We start from the raw sequence: 18,215 nt of genomic DNA, 5'->3' as shown, positions 1-18,215 counted from the left end.
AATAGATAATGTTACCATATTAAAATATTGTAGGAAACCTGAATATAAGGGTTATGTGTTTAGTAGCATGGCTGCTATTTTTAAAATTTTTTTTTGGAAATGAATAATGCTGTTTGATTTTAGAAATATATTTGTAGATGAGGCATCAATCGACCGATTGAGGTACGGTGTCTATTAAAGTGGAAGCCTCTAGTATTAAATTGTGTAATACATTAGAATATACTACAAAATAGAAATTATAGTATTCATTAGTTTCTCCTTTATCCAACACTTCTGGAGTACTTAAGTACTTAAGCTAATTATCCATCTGTCTTGGAGCACTTCATGTTTACACTAGTGCATTCGTCAAACTAATTATTGTGAAATAGACGCCCGATTACATCTGGGGCTAAGCAGGCCTACTGGCTATTAGCTAATTGGTATTGAGGGTCCTTGTATGTGTGTGACATCACATCCTCCTCGCCTTAAATTGGCTTTGGATGGCTGATTTGCAAGGCCCATGCATTAGTGGAGCTGTTCAGGCACAACTAAAAGGATAAGAGGCAGAAAAGGCTGAGTGAGAGATGGTGAACAGTGACAAGAGGGCAGAGCATGAAAAACAAGCCATATGTTTTAAAAGTGACTCATTCACTGACAGTAAGAGCTTAAACAAGATAATCGTAGTGTGCAGGAGCATATTTTTATCTGTGGAAAACAAGATAGTTATCCAGCCACTATCATTAATGCAGTGACTCCGCAAGTCTACTGGCTGAAAAAGATGGAATACATTATCTCTGGCTATTATTTGAAATATCCCAGTTGCTAGGATCTTAATATTACAAAGCAATTATAATGTTTTATTCTGAAAAAGCCTGTTATGTGCCAGCCTTATTCCAAAATGGAATGATTTCATGTTTTCTCCTCAAGATTTAACAACTCCTTATTATTACGATAAGAAACCTTTCTACTATTGTATTAGAAATACAAAACTAATAAATCACATGCACCTCATATACTTTAAGACCTCCCCAATATTTGCACGAATACCATATGCCAAATGTATGCGGATGATTCAATCATTTATGTGGCATCTGACACCCCTCAACAGGCTTCAGAGATATTAAACAGACAGCTTGCTGAAGTATCAAAATAACTGTTAAATAACCTTAAATTATGACAAAACAGTCTCAATGCGTTTCTCTCTGAAGAAACAATCATTAAATGAAATTCGGGTCATTATTGGTCAAAATAAAATAAAGCAGGCAGGTAAAGGAATTTAAACATGTGGGTGTTAGTTTGTTATTATAAAAATGACATCGACCATAAAAAGAAATATAAACTGTTTCAGGTTTATTAGACCGTGTTTATCTGTTCAAGCTGCACAACTTTACATGCATGCAATGTTTTTATCCCATATGTCTTATTGTGCCATGGTCTGGGGACAGGCCATGAAATGTGTAGTGAAGCCTCTGTTGTCATTATATAAACAAACTAAAGACATTTGATCAAAAACCAATGAAGCATCATCACTACCATCCATCCATCATCCTCCGCTTATCCGAGGTCGGGTCGCGGGGGCAACAGCCTAAGCAGGGAAACCCAGACTTCCCTCTCCCCAGCCACTTCGTCTAGCTCTTCCCGGGGGATCCCGAGGCGCTCCCAGGCCAGCCGGGAGACATAGTCTTCCCAACGTGTCCTGGGTCTTCCCCGTGGCCTCCTACCGGTTCGACATGCCCTAAACACCTCCCTAGGGAGGCGTTCGGGTGGCATCCTGACCAGATGCCCGAACCACCTCATTTGGCTCCTCTCGATGTGGAGGAGCAGCGGCTTTACTTTGAGCTCCTCTCGGATGGCAGAGCTTCTCACCCTATCTCTAAGGGAGAGCCCCGCCACCCGGCGGAGGAAACTCATTTCGGCCGCTTGTACCCGTGATCTTATCCTTTCGGTCATGACCCAAAGCTCATGACCATAGGTGATGATAGGAACGTAGATCGACCGGTAAATTGAGAGCTTTGCCTTTCGGCTCAGCTCCTTCTTCACCACAATGGATCGGTACAACGTCCGCATTACTGAAGACGCCGCACCGATCCGCCTGTCGATCTCACGATCCACTCTTCCCTCACTCGTGAACAAGACTCCTAGGTACTTGAACTCCTCCACTTGGGGCAGGGTCTCCTCCCCAACCCGGAGATGGCATTCCACCCTTTTCCGGGCGAGAACCATGGACTCGGACTTGGAGGTGCTGATTCTCATTCCGGTCGCTTCACACTCGGCTGCGAACCGATCCAGCGAGAGCTGAAGATCCTGGTCAGATGAAGCCATCAGGACCACATCATCTGCAAAAAGCAGAGACCTAATCCTGCGGTTGCCAAACCGGAACCCCTCAACGCCTTGACTGCGCCTAGAAATTCTGTCCATAAAAGTTATGAACAGAATCGGTGACAAAGGACAGCCTTGGCGGAGTCCAACCCTCACTGGAAATGTGTTCGACTTACTGCCGGCAATGCGGACCAAGCCCTGGCACTGATCGTACAGAGAGCGGACCGCCACAATAAGACAGTCCGATACCCCATACTCTCTGAGCACTCCCCACAGGACTTCCCGAGGGATACGGTCGAATGCCTTCTCCAAGTCCACAAAGCACATGTAGACTGGTTGGGCAAACTCCCATCCACCCTCAAGAACCCTGCCGAGAGTATAGAGCTGGTCCACAGTTCCACGACCAGGACGAAAACCACACTGTTCCTCCTGAATCCGAGGTTCGACTATCCGGCGTAGCCTCCTCTCCAGTACACCTGAATAAACCTTACCGGGAAGGCTGAGGAGTGTGATCCCACGATAGTTGTAACACACCCTGCGGTCCCCCTTCTTAAAGAGAGGAACCACCACCCCGGTCTGCCAATCCAGAGGTACCGCCCCCGATGTCCACGCGATGCTGCAAAGTCTTGTCAACCAAGACAGCCCCACAGCATCCAGAGCCTTAAGGAACTCCGGGCGGGTCTCGTCCACCCCCGTGGCCTTGCCACCGAGGAGCTTTTTAACTACCTCAGCGACCTCAGCCCCAGAAATAGGAGAGTCCACCACAGATTCCCCAGGCACTGCTTCCTCATAGGAAGACGTGTTGGTGGGATTGAGGTGGTCTTCGAAGTATTCCTTCCACCTATCCACAACATCCGCAGTTGAGGTCAGCAGAACACCATCCGCACCATACACGGTGTTGATAGTGCACTGCTTCCCACTACCATATTACTCAAAAATATAACATGAGTTTTTAACTGTAACTGTATACATTTCTCATTTTTAAAAGCTATTTTTAAGTTTCTTAATGGATTAGGATAAGGATTTTTCTCCTCTGACCCCCTATCCCTTGTGGAGGGTGGGGGTGGGGGTGGAGGGGTACAGGTCCGGTGGCCATGGATGAAGTGCTAGCTGTACAGAGTCGGGACCCGGGGTGGACCACTCGCCTGTTCATCGGTTGGGGACATCTCTGCGCTGCTGACCCGTCTCCGCTCGGGATGGTCTCCTGCTGGCTCCACTATGGACTTGACTCTCACCATTATGTTAGATCCACTATGGACTGGACTCCCACTATTATGTTAGATCCACTATGGACTGGACTTTCACCATATTATGTTAGACCCACTCGACGTCCATTGCATCCGGTCTCCCCGAGAGGATGAGGGGGTCACCCACATCTGCAGTCCTCTCCAAGGATTCTCATAGTCATTCACATTGACATCCCACTGGGTTGTGAGTTTTTCTTTGCCCTTATGTGGGCTCTGAAACGAGGACGTCATTGTGGCGAGTGCAGCCCTTTGAGACACTTGTGATTTAGGGCTATATAAAAAAAGATTGATTGATTGATAGCCCCTGTTATGATGTGTCAAGAAATACAAAGATACAGTAGTGAAGGTGTGCAGACTTGAGCTGCAGTCGGTTGGAGCTGTAGAGTGAAAAGGTGCCGGACGACTCTGGGTCAGTCTTCGTTCTCAGTGAAGGCCTCACATCTGTGGAACTCTTTGCCATTGGAGTTAAAGTCACTGTCGGACATTAAACTTTTCTCTACAAAACTGAAAACGTGGCTTCAGGAAAATCTCAAGTGTGAGCACTAGAACTGGATGTAGTGTGGATAAATGTGGCCAATTATTTTCATCCATCCATTCATTTATTTTCTACCGCTTGTCCCTTTGGGGGGTCTCGGGGGTTGCTGCATTCGGGCGGAGGGCGGTGTACACCCTGGACAAGTCGCCACCTCATCGCAGAGCCAACACAGATAGACAGACAACATTCACACTCACGTTCACACACTAGGGCCAATTTAGTGTTGCCAATCAACCTATCCCCAGGTGCATGTCTTTGGAGGTGGGAGGAAGCCGGAGTACCCGGAGGGAACCCACGCAGTCAAGGTGAGAACATGCAAACTCCACACAGAATAGATCCCGAGGGTACTCCGGCTTCCTCCCACCTCCAAAAACATGCACCTGGGGATAGGTTGATTGGCAACACTAAATTGGCTGTAGCGTGTGAATGTGAGTGTGAATGTTGTCTGTCTATCAGTGTTGGCCCTGTGATGAGGTGGCGACTTGTCCAGGGTGTACACCGCCTTCCGCCCGACTGTAGCTGAGATAGGCACCCGCGCCCCCCGCGACCCCAAAGGGAATAAGCGGCAGAAAATGGATGGATGGATGGATGGGTGTGAATGTGAGTGTGAATGCCATCGATCCATCCATTTTCTACCGCTTGTCCCTTTTTGGGGTCGCAGGGGTTGCTGGAGCCTATCTCAGCTGCATTCTGTCTGTCTATCTGTGTTGGCCCAGTGATGAGACGGCGACTTTTCCAGGGTGTACTCCGCCTTCCGCCCGAATGATGCAGCTGAGATAGCCTCCAGCACCCCCTGCGACCTCAAAAGGGACAAGCGGTAGGAAATGGATGGATGGATGCTGTAAATACTATGTGATTGCACTGGACTATTAATACGCACATTTTTTTGAAATATTTGTCACCAAATATTAAGAAAATATTATAAAATATCAACATTTTCTATAGGCTACTATTGTGGATCAAGTCTGGGTCACCAATGTGGCAAATGCAGGAAACACAGCATTGTTTCTTTCAGGTCTTTATTGCAAGACTGCCAACATAAGAACTGCATATAACACAACACAATAAGTACTTTTAAAGTGTGTCCAAAAAGACACAAACCCCACCCATCCTATCATATTGTATCACAATGGAAACATTTATTGCACAAATACTGTATTTATAGATAATCTCATACAATATACTGTATATGAAAGCCTTGTGTTGATGTACTACCGGTAGACTCCATGAGGGGGCGACCTCGCCACGCACGCACGCACCTTCATAAAGTCAACAAAAAGCGCGGAAGAAAACTTAAAGTAGTCAACATACGCCTTCTTAAGTCAATGTGAGTTTTTAACTTTTATTTAACGTCAATTTAAACTTTTTTTTAATATACACAATTCACGGGAATGAAAAAGCCTCGAGTCGGCATAATGAACATAAACAGTGACATGTTTGACTTGTTAGCTTTAGCATGCGAACTAATAGCATAGCGGCTAGCATTTGCTCAGCATTCAACCGCAGGGAGATAAAAATGTCCTTTCGGCGAGCTCTGGTGGACTGTACGGTGTTGTTTCCCCAAGATGCTTGTGTGTTTTATCCCTGCTGTGGAGGCTGCTTTACCAGAATGGATGTTAGGACGCAGGACCCAACGAGGTAAGCATCAAAACAATCAACAGTGAAGTGATGTATCTTGAGATCATTGCTTGACAAATTAGTTCGTGTTGAATTCATCTTTTTGTTTTATGTGTGTCCCTACGGCAGATACATATGCCTTAAATGTGGTTACAGTTGTTTAAAGGAACAACTAAAGTACCGATATCGCCTCTCCCTAAGAGTGACCAGAGACAGAAGAATATTTGGAGTCACAGTATTTGGCAGCTCATTGAACCCTTTCTTTGGCATCCATGCAACAGAGTTTCAAAGGTGAGCACAATTAGGAACGTTGAGAGCTTTGGTATTTATCTGTGTTGTTGTAGGTTGGTGGAGAACTTGGACGGACCGTCAGAAGCTTCAATCAGATCCAAATTGCTGGCAAAGGCGGTCGAGGACAGTTTTGTCGGCAGACGTCTTGTCTTTCGTATAAAGGTACAAAACTTTTCTGAGCATTTTTGCACGGTGGAACTGGGGTTAGAGCATGTGCCTCACAATACGAAGGTCCTGAGTTCAATCCCAGGCTCGGGGTCTTTCTGTGTGGAGTTTGCATGTTCTCCTTGTGACTGTGTGGGTTCCGTCCGGGTATGCCGGCTTCCTCCCACCTCCAAAGACATGCACCTGGGGATAGGTTGATTGGCAACACTAAATTGGCCCTAGTGTGTGAACATGAGTGTGAGTGTGAATGTTGTCTATCTGTGTTGGCCCTGCAATGAGGTGGCGACTTGTCCAGGGTGTACGCCGCCTTCCACCCGAATGCAGCTGAGATAGGCTCCAGCACACCCCACGACCGTGAAAGGGACAAGCGGTAGAACATTTACGGATGGACGGATATTATTCTGACTTATATCTGTCAGATATGAAAGGCCGACGGGGAGAATACGCAGTCAGAAGTGGAGCCGTCACGCCAAATTTCTTCCCCCCTACAAAAACCTTCCCCCTGGAAGACATTTGGCGTAACAGCCCCTCTAATTCCTGAAGGACTCCAATGAAGGTGGAAGGACCTTAAAGCAGCCCACACAGCTGCCTGTTTTAAAAGCATTATAATTGGCTGAATGTCATTGGTGAAAAATAACGGTGAGGAAAAAATATTAGCATTCCAGCATGGTAACCTTTCAAGCTATTTTTGCTTTGCTGATTTTGCAGCTGTAACCCTTAAGAGTCATATAACTTGCTTAAAGCAGCCCACACAGCTGCCTGTTTTAAAAGCATTATAATTGGCTGATTGTCATTGGTGAAAAATAACGGTGAGGAAAAAAATATAGCATAGCTCGGTTGGTAGAGTGGCCGTGCCAGCAACTTGAGGGTTGCAGGTTCGATTCCCGCTTGTGCCATCCTAGTCACTGCCGTTGTGTCCTTGGGCAAGACACTTTACCCACCTGCTCCCAGTGCCATCCACACTGGTTTAAATGTAACTTAGATATTGGGTGTCACTATGTAAAAAAGCGCTTTGTGTCACTTGAGAAAAGCGCTATATAAATATAAGTCACTTCACATTCCAACATGCTAACCTTTCAAGCTATTTTTGCTTCGCTAATTTTGCAGCTGTAACCCTTAAGAGTCATATAATTTGGTATTGTCACGCCCTCATTGGGGTCCTTCAGGCATTAGAGGGGCTGTCACACCAAATGTCTTCCGGGGGGAAGGTTTTTGTAGGGGGGAAGAAATCTGGCGTGACAGAGCCAAGTAAAGAAGACAGCACACAAAATGGGGCATCCTGAAGAGATGGTCAAAAAGCCGCTTGTAAATGGGTTATAGGTTGTACTTGTATAGCGCTTTTCTACCTTCAAGGTACTCAAAGCGCTTTGACATTATTTCAACATTCACCCATTCACACATGCACACACACACACACATTCAAACCCTGATGCCGGGAGCTGCCATGTAAGGCCCTAACCACGACCTGTCAGGAGCAAGGGTGAAGTGTCTTGCTCAAGGACACATCGGACGTGACTAGCTTGGTAGAAGGTGGGAATAGAACCAGGAACCCTCAGGTTGCTGGCACAGCCACTCTCTCAACTGCGCCACGTAGATGGTCTGTTGAGAAAAGTGTAAAACACATTCAAAAGGATTATGACAAGTACAAAGATAAAAAGACATTGAAAATGAGTTCAATCCCAGGCTCGGGATCTTTCTGTGTGGAGTTTGCATGTTCTCCTTATGACTGCGTGGGTTCCCTCCGGGTACTCCGGCTTCCTCCCACTTCCAAAGACATGCACCTGCGGATAGGTTGATTGGCAACACGAAATTGGCCCTAGTGTGTGAGTGTGAATGTTGTCTGTGTATCTGTGTTGGCCCTGCGATAAATGGGTTGTACTTGTATAGCGCTTTTCTACCTTCAAGGTACTCAAAGCGCTTTGACACTACTTCCACATTTACCCATTCACACACACATTCACACACTGATGGAGGGAGCTGCCATGCAAGGCGCCAACCAGCAACCATCAGGAGCAAGGGTGAAGTGTCTTGCTCAGGACACAACGGACGTGACGAGGTTGGTTTTAGGTGGGATTTGAACCAGTGACCCTCGGGTTGCGCACGGCCACTCTCCCACTGCGCCACGCCGTCCCAATGAGGGTTGGACTTGTCCAGGGTGCACCCCGCCTTTCGTCCGAATGCAGCTAAGATAGGCTCCAGCACGCCCCGCCCCCCCAGAAGGGACAAGCGGTAGAAAATGGATGAATGGTTCTTCCGTGGTTGTGGCTTCCTTCTCAGCGTATTGCCATTGATGAATCTGCCTTACAGGGTATGCCTGGGCGATATGGCCTAAAAATAAAATCAGATTTTTTTTTTCCACATAAAAGTCAATTTGCAATTTTTTCTGATTTTTTCACCCCTTTTTAAAAAAAACAACATTGAATATAAATGACATAATATCAATGACACAGACATAATTCAAAACAAGTTTTTCCATCCATCCATTTCCTACCGCTTGTCTCTTTTGGAGTCACAGGGGATCGCTGGAGCCTATCTCAGCTGCATTCGTTTTTATTTTATTTAATCAAAACATAGTAGCTTTAAATGAGACTGCATCTTACTCTTGGTGAAATTCTAATTTGTATAATGTTGTTCTTTTTAGAACAAACCTACAACTAATGTTTAGATAACATTAGCATTAATGGCACATTTTTGAGCCGTCTGTATTACTTGAATATGTAATTATTTGACGTTTGGATGTCTGTGCATCGATTTATCAATCACCCACGTTCTAACTGCGATGCATTGGAGAATATTATTGTTCTAAACTCTACCTAACATTACAGTAAGGCTCCACTTTTCAAAATGTGCTAAATCGATGCTGGATAATGCTCAAAAATGTACATTGGGTTTGTTATAGACATGCCGAAGAATCGTATTTGTGATTTTACATGGCGATTTAAACACCTTCTCTTTGGTAATCAAAACAGCTAAGATGCACGTTACAATCAATATCTGGTGTGTAATAAATACAATACACTTTGCAGGGCTCAACAAAAGACCGGCACATTCAACTTGCATCCATCCATCCATTTTCTACCGCTTATTCCCTTTCGGGGTCGCGGGGGGCGCTGGGGCCTATCTCAGCTACAATCAGGCGGAAGGCGGGGTACACCCTGGACTAGTCGCCACCTCATCGCAGGGCCAACACAGATAGACAGACAACATTCACACTCACATTCACACACTAGGGCCAATTTAGTGTTGCCAATCAACCTATCCCCAGGTGCATGTCTTTGGAAGTGGGAGGAAGCCGGAGTACCCGGAGGGAACCCACGCATTCACGGGGAGAACATGCAAACTCCACACAGAAAGATCCCGAGCCTGGATTCGAACCCAGGACTGCAGGACCTTCGTATTGTGAGGCAGATGCACTAACCCCTCTTCCACCGTGAAGCCCCACATTCAACTTAATGGCAATAATTACACACCATAGTTTATACCAGGGGTCCCCATACTTTTTGACTCGGAGGCCGCAATGAGTTAAAACAATTTGGCAGGGAGGCCAATTTATTATTATTTTTTTTTTTTAAACTTGGGACTTCCCGCGTGTTGGATTTTGGACGCTCGCAGGCCGAATCCGGCCGTAGTTTGCGGACCCCTGGTTTATACACTGCTGTCATCTGACATCTTTGAATTACAAAAATTCAAACAAATAACCATTTCTCAACACATTTAGAGACACACAAGTACCAAAAAATAATACCATTAAGGAACCGGTATCAAAAGTTGGTACCGTATCGATTTTAATGTGAAAGGTACTCATCCTTACACTTGAGACATGATGAAGTGACATCAATTTTTCCTTCCTCTGTTTAGCTATGCACAAATACAGATTTTTTTCCGCCAACCACATAACTAGTCCTAAAATAGTCTGACGGTCAAAAGAAAGTTTTTAATTTCTGAGACTGAGATGTAACACAAAATGTTTGAGCCTATTCTCTGTGCTCTGCAGGTGACAAATTCTCAAAGTTGTCCGTGGTCAGAAGATCATGTTCCAAGTGGTTCTGGTCCTAAGGACATGGCCCAGTTCACTGCAACTCAGATGATTTCCCCCAAAGCCACAGGCCTGGAAGGCTGCTCTGTCATTAGCTACTATCGTATACTTCTTCGGAGAACAGTAGAACGGCGGGTTTCTACTGATCCCAACAAGTCCTGCACGATCTCGTCTACCCCCTTGATTCCGCAAGATTCACCAGCCAGCAGCTTCAGTCACGTCATGCTCTCTCATCTTATATCACACCCACTGCCAAGGTAATGAATGCAACGTAAACAATATCCTCCAATAGATAAGTTGGTTGTTCACTGGATGAAACAGGAGCATCTCATTAAATAAACAGAGTTGAAACACGGCATTCAAACTAGGTTATTTTTATTTATTTTTTATATACATAGTTGTTTGATCAAAAAAAAAGTCAATAGTACACAATAACTAAACAAAAGTAAAAAGTACCATCTGCTGGTACTACTTTTTACATCTTTTGGTTATGCACGGGATTTGTAAGCAATAACAAAAAAGACAAATTCCTGGATTTTATTTCATATTCTGTCTCACAGTTGAAGTGTACCTATGATGAAAATTACAGACCTCTGTCATTTTAAGTGGGAGAACTTGCACAATTTTTGGCTGACTAAATACTTTATTGCCCCACTGTGTGTGTGTGTATATATATATATACATATATATATACACACACACATATATATATACAGTAAATAAATATTGTTTATATTGTCTATCTGTTCATAACTTTTATGGACAGAATTTCTAGGCGCAGTCAAGGCGTTGAGGGTTTCCGGTTTGGTAACCGCAGGATTAGGTCTCTGCTTTTTGCAGATGATGTGGTCCTGATGGCTTCATCTGACCGGGATCTTCAGCTCTCGCTGGATCGGTTCGCAGCCGAGTGTGAAGCGACCGGAATGAGAATCAGCACTTCCAAGTCCGAGTCCATGGTTCTCGCCCGGAAAAGGGTGGAATGCCATCTCCGGGTTGGGGAGGAGACCCTGCCCCAAGTGGAGGAGTTCAAATACCTAGGAGTCTTGTTCACAAGTGAGGGAAGAGTGGATCGTGAGATCAACAGGCGGATCGGTGCGGCGTCTTCAGTAATGCGGACGTTGTACCGATCCGTTGTGGTGAAGAAGGAGCTGAGCCGGAAGGCAAAGCTCTCAATTTACCGGTCGATCTACGTTCCCATCGTCACCTATGGTCATGAGCTTTGGGTCATGACCGAAAGGATAAGATCACGGGTACAAGCGGCCGAAATGAGTTTCCTCTGCCGTGTGGCGGGGCTCTCCCTTAGAGATAGGGTGAGAAGCTCTGCCATCCGGGAGGAACTCAAAGTAAAGCCGCTGCTCCTTCACATCGAGAGGAGCCAGATGAGGTGGTTCGGGCATCTGGTTAGGGCACGTCCAACCGGTAGGAGACCACGGGGAAGACCCAGGACACGTTGGGAAGACTATGTCTCCCGGCTAGCCTGGGAACGCCTCGGGATCCCCCGGGAAGAGCTAGACGAAGTGGCTGGGGAGAGGGAAGTCTGGGTTTCCCTGCTTAGGCTGTTGCCCCCGCGACCCGACCTCGGATAAGCGGAAGATGATGGATGGATGGATGGATGGATATATTGTCTATATTGTGCTACCCAAATACTTGTCAGAAATTTATTTTTTTTGCCACTAGATTAACTTGGATAGCGGCTCCACACAATGTATGGAGATACGAATTAGGCAGATGGGGGGGTGGGAGGGGGGGCCTGAGGTGAAGGCAGCATACCCCTTCCCCTTCGCTCTGTCCTTGATTAATTTAAATTATTTTTTCCAATCATTTTGGAACTTGCAAGCATATTTCTTTTTCTTACTCGTTGTTGCCGTGTCTCTTTTTCGTTCTTCTGTTTCATCTCCTTGTTGTTGTGTGTGCAGTTGCTCAATGAGCTCTAAAAAGCCCTAGATGTTATTGTCGCGTCCCGGAGTTGGTGCTGCGGGGGGTTCTGGGTATTTGTTCTGTTGTGTTTGTGTTGTGTTGCGGTGCGGGTGTTCTCCCGAAATGTGTTTGTCATTGGGACGGCGTGGCGCTGTGGTAGAGTGGCTGTGCGCAACCCTTGGGCCCGTGGTTCAATCCCCACCTAGTACCAGCCTCGTCACGTCTGTTGTGTCCTGAGCAAGACACTTCACCCTTGCTCCTGATGGGTGCTGGTTAGCGCCTTGCATGGCAGCTCCCTCCATCAGTGTGTGAATTTGGAAGTAGTGTCAAAGCGCTTTGAGTACCTTGAAGGTAGAAAAGCGCTATTGAAGTACAACCCATTTATTTATTATTTATTTATTATAGTTAGCTGCTAGCTGGCTTTGTCAGCCAAAGTTTCAGCGGGGAGTGGATTGTTTTTGGGATTGGTATTTAAAGGCCGATTACAAATTTTCCACAAAAAACATCCGATGCTGATTCGCCACATCTGTAACACCTACCTACAATTTGTTTTGTTTGCACTTTGTCACAACCATTTACTTGTGGCAAAGCCAATGCAAGTGTGTGAATGTGTGTGTGAATGGGTAAATGTGGAAATAGTGTCAAAGCGCTTTGAGTACCTTGAAGGTAGAAAAGCGTTCTACAAGTACAACCCATTTATCATTTAAGTGTTCATGCAAATATTGACATCACATTAGTCACTTTTTCTTCTCATCACAGATCACAGTACCATGACAGCACTCTCACTCCAACGCCGCCATTGCAACAATCGCTGGGACTGGTCACTTCATCCGCTGAGCAAGAGCAGGAAGTAGATCCGAGCACTTGTGATGTCAAGGAGCAAACAGGGGGTCCGGTGGAGAGAGGTTGCGATGTGAACTGTAACACTAAAGAGGAAAAAAATAGTTCATTTGCTGAATATTCATCAGTCAGCAATGTCCTGAACTGTTTGAATTCTTCTACGCCTCCTTGGCTCAGCTTTGAGCAGAAAGTTTCTCCCCAACTGAATGATTCAACCACTTCAAGCTCATTGGTGTGGGAGGATTTGCCTTTTTCTGAAAGTCTGGAACAATTTTTGAGTGAGGAGGACAAATATTTCAACACAGAAACTCCCCTATCCTCTAAATGTTCTTCTGTTAATCCGCGTGACACAAAGACATCAGTAGGCAGGTCCAGGGTGTTAGCGGACATCAATGACACAAGTGTACAGTCATCTGGTGGTGACACTGATGAAGAGCAAGGTGATGACTACAATTGTTCACATGATCTGTTTAGTTTCAAATCAGAGAAAGCTCAGCCTAATTTAACACATTCGCGTGTTCAAAAAATAATTCAAAAATGTCTGAAACCACCAGCTGAAAACACATTCACTCAAATTCTTGACTTTATCCCATGCTCTCAGTCCACTCCCATTGTTAAAAAAGACCCATCATCATCATCATCCTCACTTACCAGAATCTGCTCAAAAATGCCTTCCTGGAAACATTACAGAATCCCCACAACCCCAAAAACCCAAAAACGTGACTCCAGTGTTTGGAGCCATTTAGAAGACAGCGAATTGATTGTCCCGCCCACTCCTGCTGCGACACACGTCAAAGCAGACTGCTCTCCGGATAAAACGTCACCGCATGGACGCTACTGTAAAAGAATCTTGTTGGGTCCAACTCCTGCATGGTCACTAGAGGGTGGGGGCATTGAGAGGGCAGCGCAGGAGGAAGCTTGCGATTGGTCCAGAGATCTGTTCTCGGATTCTGTCTGAAAGATGCTGACTTTTAATGGCGTGTAGAAACAATAATTTTATTTATTTTAAGCTGTAACACTGAATTGCTGGGTTGCTCATATTCCTAATCAGTTTCCCCATAAATATTAATGAAATTGGGATAAAGCAGTACACATAATTTTAGATCGTTTTTTTTTACCTTTTTTAAAATGTAATTTTGTCTTAGTGTCCGGTGCACAAAAAATGTTATGTTTTAAACCAACTAGATACAAGCTTAGCTAGAAGTTGTAGAACAAAACCTGGCAGAAGGCAAATAAAGGTATTTTTACGCCTGTAAAGAGGACTGCGAATGAAGCACATGTATATTTTAGCAAATTTGAGCAATAATATTAATAACTGATCATTTTTACCAGAATTTTTATGAAATGTTTCTAGTTGTACAATGTATAGATAAAACAAACATTATTAATGATAATTGTGGTAAAACTTTTGGTGGTTAGTATTACCGTTTTAAATTAAAATGATTGAAAAATGTGGATTGATAACTGCACTTTAATAAACTTACGGACTGACTTGCACTAACTTAAATGTTAACGTGAAAGCGAGAGGCATTAACATCTTTCCACATTAAGAAACTACATACCCCAATTCATCCATCCATCCATTTTCTCCCGCTTGTCCCTCAATCCAAACTTCTAAAAACACATTACTGTTTAAGCAACTGAGATATTGGGACAAGCGGTAGAAACGGGTGGATTGCTGGATATTCAATTGTTCACATTGAACTACAAACTGTGCTCACTTACTACAGAGTGATTGTTCTATAGTCCGAGTAATAAAAGACAGAGGTGTTCAAAGACTGCTGAACAAACTAGGATGCCACAACTCCTGCCAGTAATAATACTTAAAACAATAAATGCTTAGCCATTAAAGCAGATAATTTGTGAGAGACTAAATCCCTATCGTTGACTCATAAGAAACCCAAAAGATGCAAAATAATGTTTTCAAACGGTATTCATTATAGTTATTTAAAACAAAAACGTGTTCAAAAGATTTCAGTGTGTATAAGTATTATTTGAGCACATTTAGTAATACAGCAATAATTATAACCATGATCACTTTGGTCACGATAACCGTGATGACATTTTTGTATCGTTACATCCCTGGTATAATATCATCTGTAATCAGTTCGAGAGTCAAATTGTAGTTTTCATATTTTTAACTGCACAAGCAATGTTTTGAGTATTTTTCTAACATTTTTAACTGCATTTGCAAAAATAAAAAATAAGATGTAAAAAAAACTCTGGTCCGTCAAACGGAAAATTTTGCATATCTCACTTTGTAACATTATTTTCTGTCCAGTGTAAAGAGAAGTTAAAAAACAAAACATCCATCCATCCATCCATTTTCTACCGCTTATTCCCTTTCGGGGGCGCTGGCGCCTATCTCAGCTACAATCGGGTGGAAGGTGCGGTACACCCTGGACAAGTCGCCACCTCATCGCAGGGCCAACACAGATACATCCTGCGTACATTTTTTTCTTTTTGCGTTAGCCTCTTAGTCGGTCAAATTTTTTGGATGAAGGCCAAAGAAATAATTAGATTTTCTCTAAGTTTACTGCAAGTTTTGTGACATGTTGGTCAAATTCCAGATTGTACTATCCCATGGAAAATTAGTTTCTTAAAAAAATATGTATATATATATGCACGCCGCACTTTTAATCCCTTAAAGCGGGCCTGGGCAATTATTTTGACTCGGGGGGCCACATTTAGAGAAAAAACTGTGTCTGGGGGCCGGTATATCTATTTTTAGGGACGCTAATACAAAACTTCACAATAATGTCTGATTGAATGCTAAAAACGTTATTACAGACCGCCTTAAAAAACGTAATGGAATTTTACATTTTTCTATGAACAATTAAACACTGAATATTGACAAAATATTAATGTCACAACCCCTTTCGATTGACATATGTTAAAATTAAGTGAAACGCAACAAAAATTCAACAAACAGTGAAAAATGAACGAAGGGTACAAAATAAACCCACCTACAATCTGATACATCTGATATATCATAAGCTTTAGAACTTTGTTGTGAAAAGCTTCTGCGTCTGTGGAAATGCTTCCCGCCCACACTGCTTGGTGCCTCATCTGATCTGATGTGACGTAGATTACCATAGTAACTAATTCGATTACCATAGTACCTGGTATATCATCCATAAGCGCAGATTCCAACCACAGACTTACGGTCATAAGAAAACATCACTGCACATCATAATGGCAGATACAGTTTCCATCTTAAAGATCTAAAAAATATATTTGGGAATGTCCGTCGGGCAAAAATTGAAAAGCTTAACAGGCCGCATGTGGCCCCCCGGCCTTAATTTGCCCAGGCCTGCCTTACAGCCTTGACTGTTTGAGGAAGTGAAATGGAACTTTTAAAGTGCATGGGAGTTGTGATCACATGCTGCTTGATGATTTTGTAAGTGATTTTATTGAACAGAAGCAACAATAAAGCAGATGTCTGATCTGAAGAGAGACTTATTTGGGTTTATAGTAAACAGTACATTGCAATCAAAGCTGACAAGTAAACTTACAACTTGTAGGAACACTTCAATAATACAGTGGTTGTTTATATGTTTAGGCTGATAAATAAGGAATATAATGATACAATAAATGACATGGTACGTGCAATATTTTTCCATTGGCTGGTATTTTCACAAATATCTGTTATGTTTAAACATGACATATATTGTTCATAAACTTGGTAAATATTGTACGTGGGCACAGGAGGGCTTTGGGGGGGCTAAAAGACAGAATAATTTAAATTGAGAGCCAGTAGCTTTGCGTTTGTATACTTATTTTGTTTCTTGTATTTATTGCCTAATATGTTTGTTTATACAGTTAGTTGTGTTGTATATAAAAGTATTATAATGTTTGCCCCATTGTATTCTGATTCTAACCATGATCAACTAATAAAGACAAAAAAATGTCCCCAAAAATCTGTTAGCTCTGTGTTTACTTGGTATCAAATCGATACTGAACTGTGTAGTACAGGGGTCCCCAACCTTTTTGAAACCAACAGCTACTTCTTGGGTACTAATTAATGCAAAGGGCTACCAATTTGATACACACTTAAATAAATTGCCAGAAATAGCCAATTTGCTCAATTTACCTTTTAATAAATAAATATATATATATATATAAATGGGTATTTCTGTATGTCATTCTGTCGTGCATTTTTTTTCTTCTTACGGAAGGTTTTTTGTAGAGAATAAATGATGAAAAAAACACTTAATTGAACGGTTTAAAAGAGGGAAAAAATGAAAATACAATTTTGAAACATAGTTTATGGTATCTTCAATTTTTACTTTTTAAAATTCAACCGAAAAAAATTAAGAGAAAAACTAGCTAATTCGAATATTTTTTAAAACAAATTAAAACATATTTATGGAACATAATTAGTAATTTTTCCTGATTAAGATTAATTTTAGAATTTTGATGACATGTTTTAAATAGGTTAAAATCCAAACTGCATTTAGTTAGAATATACAACAAATTGGACCAAGCTATATATTTCTAACAAAGACTAATCATTATTTCTTCTGGATTTTCCAGAACAAACATTTTAAAAGAAATTCAAAAGACTTTGAAATAAGATTTAAATTTGATTTGACAGATTTTCTAGATTTGCCAGAATAATTTTTTTGAATTTTATTCATAAGTTTGAAGAAATATTTCACAAGTTTCTTTGTCGAAAAAACAGAAGCTAAAATGAAGAACTTGATTAAAATGTATTCATTATTCTTTACAATAAAAAAATAAATGTACTTGAACATTGATTTAAATTGTCAGGAAAGAAGAGGAAGGAATATAAAAGGTACATGTGTTTAAAAATCCTAAAATCATTTTTAAGGTTGTACTTTTTCTTTAAAATTGTCTTTCTGAAAATTATAAGAAGCAAAGTAAAAAAATGAATTTATTTAAACAAGTGAAGACCAAGTCTTTAAATTATTTTTGGGGATTTTCAAATTCCATTTGAGTTTTGTCTCTCTTAGAATCAAAAATTTTGAGCAAAGCGAGACCAGCTTGCTGGTAAATAAATACAATAAAAAAAAATAGAGGCAGCTCTCTGGTAAGTGCTGCTATTTGAGCTATTTTTAGAACAGGCCAGCGGGCGACTCATCTGGTCCTTACGGGCGACCTGGTGCTCGCGGGCATCGCGTTGGTGACCCCTGAAGTATAGGGATCTATTCCATTGCATGGTTAGATTATTTTACAGGAATATTTAGGCCTTTTTTGTACTTATATAGTTCGCGCACTTCCTGTTGTCCAAAGGCATTCTCGGCTG

The 18,215-nt window shown here is 42.6% G+C and overlaps 1 protein-coding gene across 2 annotated transcripts; it reads left to right on the top strand.

The window, feature by feature from the left end:
- Nucleotides 1-5,308: 5,308 nt before the first annotated feature.
- ddias (DNA damage-induced apoptosis suppressor) lies at nucleotides 5,309-16,866 on the top strand. Of its 2 annotated transcripts, none has more exons than XM_061878275.1 (5): nucleotides 5,309-5,718; nucleotides 5,827-5,988; nucleotides 6,042-6,150; nucleotides 10,148-10,446; nucleotides 12,866-16,866. In XM_061878275.1, exons 1-5 carry the CDS (start codon nucleotides 5,537-5,539, stop codon nucleotides 13,902-13,904), a joined length of 1,791 nt encoding a protein of 596 aa, XP_061734259.1. In that variant the 5' UTR covers nucleotides 5,309-5,536; the 3' UTR covers nucleotides 13,905-16,866. The 2 variants fall into 2 exon arrangements, with proteins under 2 accessions (XP_061734259.1, XP_061734267.1); XM_061878283.1 differs by lacking the exon at nucleotides 12,866-16,866 and adding an exon at nucleotides 11,030-11,461 and having other exon boundaries at nucleotides 5,311-5,718.
- Nucleotides 16,867-18,215: the final 1,349 nt, after the last annotated feature.

The sequence above is a fragment of the Nerophis ophidion genome, linkage group LG02 (genome assembly GCF_033978795.1).
Source record: "Nerophis ophidion isolate RoL-2023_Sa linkage group LG02, RoL_Noph_v1.0, whole genome shotgun sequence".
NCBI classification, from domain to species: domain Eukaryota; kingdom Metazoa; phylum Chordata; class Actinopteri; order Syngnathiformes; family Syngnathidae; genus Nerophis; species Nerophis ophidion.
This window is presented reverse-complemented; position numbering and strand designations above follow the sequence as displayed.